Consider the following 4,234-nt stretch of genomic DNA (forward strand, 5'->3'; position numbering starts at 1 on the left):
CTGGGACACTGGGAGCAGGGCTGGGGCCTGCAGGGACCCTGGGAGCAGGGCTGGGGACACTGGGACACTGGGCTGGGGCCTGCAGGGACACTGGGAGCAGGGCTGCAGGGACACTGGGAGCAGGCCTGCAGGGACACTGGGAGCAGGGCTGGGGGCTGCAGGGACACTGGGAGCAGAGCTGCAGGGACACTGGGAGCAGAGCTGGGGCCTGCAGGGACACTGGGAGCAGGGGTGGAGGCAATGCAGTGTGGAATTCCGAGTGCCTTTGGGAAACCCCTGCACTGCAGGGATGTTGTCACATGCTCTGGGATCCCCAGCACAAGGACATGGAACAAGTCCAAAGGAGCCCACCAAGGGGATCAGAGGGATGGAACAGCTCTGCGAGGAGGAAAGGCTGAGGAAATTGGGATTGTTCAGCCTGGAGAAGAGAACCTCTGGGGTGACCGAACTGTGGCCTTCCTGAAGTATCTGAAGGGGCCACCAGGAAAGATGGAGGGACTTTGGACAAGAGCCTGGAGAGACAGGACACAGGGAATGGCTTCCCAGTGCCAGAGGGCAGGGTTAGGTGGGATACTGGGAAGGAATTGTTCCCTGGGAGGGTGGGCAGGCCCTGGCACAAGGTGCCCAGAGCAGCTGGGGCTGCCCCTGGATCCCTGGAAGTGTTCCAAAGGCACATGGAGGTGGCACCTGGGGACACGTTTAGTGGGGAACACGGCGGTGCCAGTTAATGGCTGCACTCTGTGATCTTGGAGGGCTTTTCCAACCTTAACGATTCCATGAGTTACGGCCTTCTCAGGCACTTGCCCTCACTCCCACGCAGCTGAGGCTCTGCTAACAGAGCCCTCCTCTCTCCTTGCTGGCCTGGCTGTACTCCCGGAGGAGCTCACCCCCACTCGTGCCAGGCAGGAATTCCCGAGGAGCTGCTCTCACCTATCCAGGATGGGCTTCTCCTGCTCCTCCTCGGGGCTGGCGCTGCCCAGGATCCGTTTCCTGGCCTCGGCGTACTCGGCCTCGCGCTGCGCCAGGGATTTCACGGGGAAGGCCGGGCGGCTGGCAGAGTTGGGGTTGCTGAGGACGCCGTTGCTCGTCGGCCTCTTGAGGATGCGGATCTGGGGGGGAGGCCCTGCGGGAAGGCTGTCGTCCTGGATCACGATCGGCACTTTGGGAGGAGATTTGGACTTTCTGCTGTTGGAAAGAAAAGCATTGGGTTGGTGCTTGTTTTCCACGGGGGTTTTCCGCCCGGCGTGTGAATTCCTCGTGCTCAGATGTCACTCCCTGTGATTAAGAGCAGCCCGGAATAATTAAAGACCTCGTTATAGTTGTAACTCTAAACAAGAGCAGCGGATTAGCTCGGAAAGGGATGGAAAATCAGTCCCTGCTATGTTTGACACCGCTGGACTCCACTGAAGGAAAGGGAACAGACACTGGGTAAAGTTTTAGCATTTCTAGTCAAAGATATTGATATAAGCACCTTGATTTCATTCACTGCAAGGATTTTTAGGGCTCCTCTCACCAGGATACCCAGCCTTTCGCTCCAACCCTGCTGCTTCACTCCTCAGAGCCAGCCTCGGCCCCATCTCACCATCTGAATGCTTTATAGTCCCTTTTCTGCCCAGAGAATCAATCCCATGACTCTCTACTAATCAAAGGGGAAAAACCCCCAACAACAAAGGACTTGTCAGCAGTGATTAGAAACATTTCTGGTAGGAGGCAATAACACACCCCTGCCCCGACCCAAAGGAAGCAGGAAAAGAAACTCTCCCTGGTGCAAGACACAGCAAGTCAATCGAGCTGGGATTACCTGACTCACCCATTTCTTTCCCCGAGTGCCTTTTTCTTACATGGCTTACCCCCAGCTGGAGCTACAGCCAGTCTGGAGAAGCCAGCTCTGAAATCAAATCACTCTGGAGCAGCTTTCTGCTGCCCTGCCGCGGCTCCGAAGGGCCACCTAGTGGCACGGAGACAGGGATTCCCTAATGCCCAGCTCCAACCCAGCGCTCCCTGCTCAGTTTGAAGCTGTTTCCCCACTGTTCCCGCTCCCCAGGCCTCCAGTTGTCCAACAGCGCCTCAGGAAAATCAGGATTTTACCTTTCCTTCTGTGTGATCTTCAGCTTCTTTTCCAACCGTCTGTCTATTTCCTAGAAAAGGAGAGAAAAGTAAAAACATGAAGTTTTTAATAAAATGAACACAAATCTCAGCTTGGAGGTCAGAGTTTGAGCCTGTCCGGGCACACATTTGATTTCACTCTTCCGAATGCTGATCTATAAAGGGGGTAGGGAGTGTGTGATTCCTCACAAACTGAGGATTACTTGGGAATCAAGAAGAAAAGCAAAGCCACCACGGATAATCCACAAGAAAAGCAAAGGCACCACGAGTATGGTGCTGTAAGCAGGAGTACACCCACAGCAGGCCGTGGATCCGGCGTGGCGCGGCGCGGCGCACTCATCGCTCATTTTAACCGCTTCGGCTGGCAAAGAAACCCCTATGAAGGTAAAAAACCACAGGATTCCACAGCAAGGTATTCCCAGATCCCAGCGGGAACCGGCGCCAAACCTCCCGGGCAGAGCAGCAGCAGCAGCAGCCGCCGGCCGGGGCGATTCGCAGGCGCGGTTCCAGGGGGAGCTGAGCCCCGAGCCCACGGCCGTGGGAAGGGCTGGCCCTGGCCGGCAGGGCCACATTCCTGTCAGGAAAAATCCCTGCCCTGCCCCACACGCACGCGGGAGCCTCCCTGTGCTGCTCCTTGCCTTTCCACACGCTGCCGAGTCACCCATCGGCGGAAAGACGCCTTAATCACCCTGGCAGAGCCGGGATTTGAGCGTGTCAGCCTCTGCCCGAGGCTGGCATCCACCTCGGCGAAGGTGGCCAGGTGTTGCAACCGCAGCAATTACGCAGAGAAACTCGGTTAAGGAGGAAAACGAAGCCAACAACGAAGTTTCAACCCTGCTGCAGGTGACCTGCCCCAACCCCGCCGGTATTTTTAGATCCTCACGAGAGCTCTGTTAAAAGAGGCTCCAAAGCAGCTTCTTGTGTTTGATTTAATCATCAAGGAAGGGGGGAAAACACTACCTGAGAGTGTCCTAGTTTAGCCAGCTGATAACTGGCACTACTGAAGGAAATTCCAGACTTCTGGCAGGAGGCAACTGCTCCGCTTTGAGGCCTGGTTGCTTCCCCACGCTGCCAGCAGGAACCACAGCGGGCACAGCTCGGGAAAGGAACGGGTTTGGACAGAGATTCCCTGCTGCCCCAGAGAGCTGGGAAGGAGCGCAAGTCACTACAAGATGCCAAACCAGTGTTTGCTGTTGGTCATACAGGCCATGGCAGCCTCCACCTAGAAAGGAATAAATCATTTCAGGAAGATAAAAGGCGGGTGGGAAGTTGAGTTTCCTACCCAACTCTGTCCTGGGAGGTAACAAAACCAGGCAGAGCTTCACAAGGCAGCTCTCAGACAGAGCCTCCTGTGGAGGACAAACACCTGCAGTTTCCTTCCTCTTCAAGAGGACTGGGAGGGAAGAAAATCCCATCCCACTGCTGCTCAGGAGGGAGGAAAAGGAAACAGGCAGCAGGGAAGCGGATATCCTGGTGAGGATGGAGATGCTGTGGAGCAGCTGGTGGCAAACACTGGAAGTAAAACTGAGGGGAAGCGGTTGGCTCCTCACTGAGCCAGCCGAGGTGACATCCTGGTCCTGAAACCACTTTTTCAGCTTCCGAGAGTTCACCCCGGCTCCCAGGGCCTCCTGGAATATCCCTTATTAAATATTTCAGTGCATGGGGGAGAGAAACAACAGGAAAACGGGGTGGAAGTGGGGGAAATGCACTCAGGAGCTTCTCAACTCATTTCAGTCCAAGCAGCGACTCCAGAGCCAAACACGGGTGCTGGGCCCTCAGGTGGGACCGTGGGCATGGCAGTGCCACAAGCCACACGGCAGCCCCGAGGAAGGCTCTGTTCTGCTCCCTCCTTCCTGGCAGAGGAGAGGTGGCTTTGGCAAAGTCATGTTCCTACACTGCTGGTGCCTCTGGAGGCGAGCCCGGGGCTGAAGCCACGCTCCGAATGCGGGGCTGCGAGATGCTGCAATTGCAGAGCGTCACCCCCACCTGAGCACAGGTGACTCACGTCACTGTCAGCGGCCCGAGCGCTGCTGGACAGCCCCGCCCACGCCGGACCCCCCAACCACAACCTGCAGCCTCCTCTACCAGAGCAAAAATGAAACTTTACTCTGCTCAATACAAAAACTTA

At 56.5% G+C, this 4,234-nt stretch overlaps 1 protein-coding gene across 3 annotated transcripts in view; it reads right to left on the reverse strand.

Moving 5' to 3' along the window:
- Positions 1-4,234, reverse strand: part of SZRD1 (SUZ RNA binding domain containing 1) — an 18,744-nt gene that overhangs the window by 3,543 nt on the left and 10,967 nt on the right. Inside the window, exons 1-3 of one of the 3 annotated variants that reach the window (XM_017732716.1) lie at positions 2,405-3,050; positions 2,089-2,138; positions 930-1,185 (exon numbers count right to left, since the gene is read on the reverse strand). In XM_017732716.1, the coding sequence (XP_017588205.1) occupies positions 930-1,185; positions 2,089-2,138; positions 2,405-2,446 (348 nt within the window). In that variant the 5' untranslated portion in view covers positions 2,447-3,050. Of the gene's footprint in view, positions 1-929; positions 1,186-2,088; positions 2,139-2,404; positions 3,051-4,234 lie in introns of those variants that run through there. The other 2 variants (XM_017732715.1, XM_017732714.1) reach the window with 2 other exon arrangements.

This window comes from Corvus brachyrhynchos, unplaced genomic scaffold (assembly GCF_000691975.1).
Source record: "Corvus brachyrhynchos isolate BGI_N302 unplaced genomic scaffold, ASM69197v1 scaffold215, whole genome shotgun sequence".
Classification (NCBI taxonomy): domain Eukaryota; kingdom Metazoa; phylum Chordata; class Aves; order Passeriformes; family Corvidae; genus Corvus; species Corvus brachyrhynchos.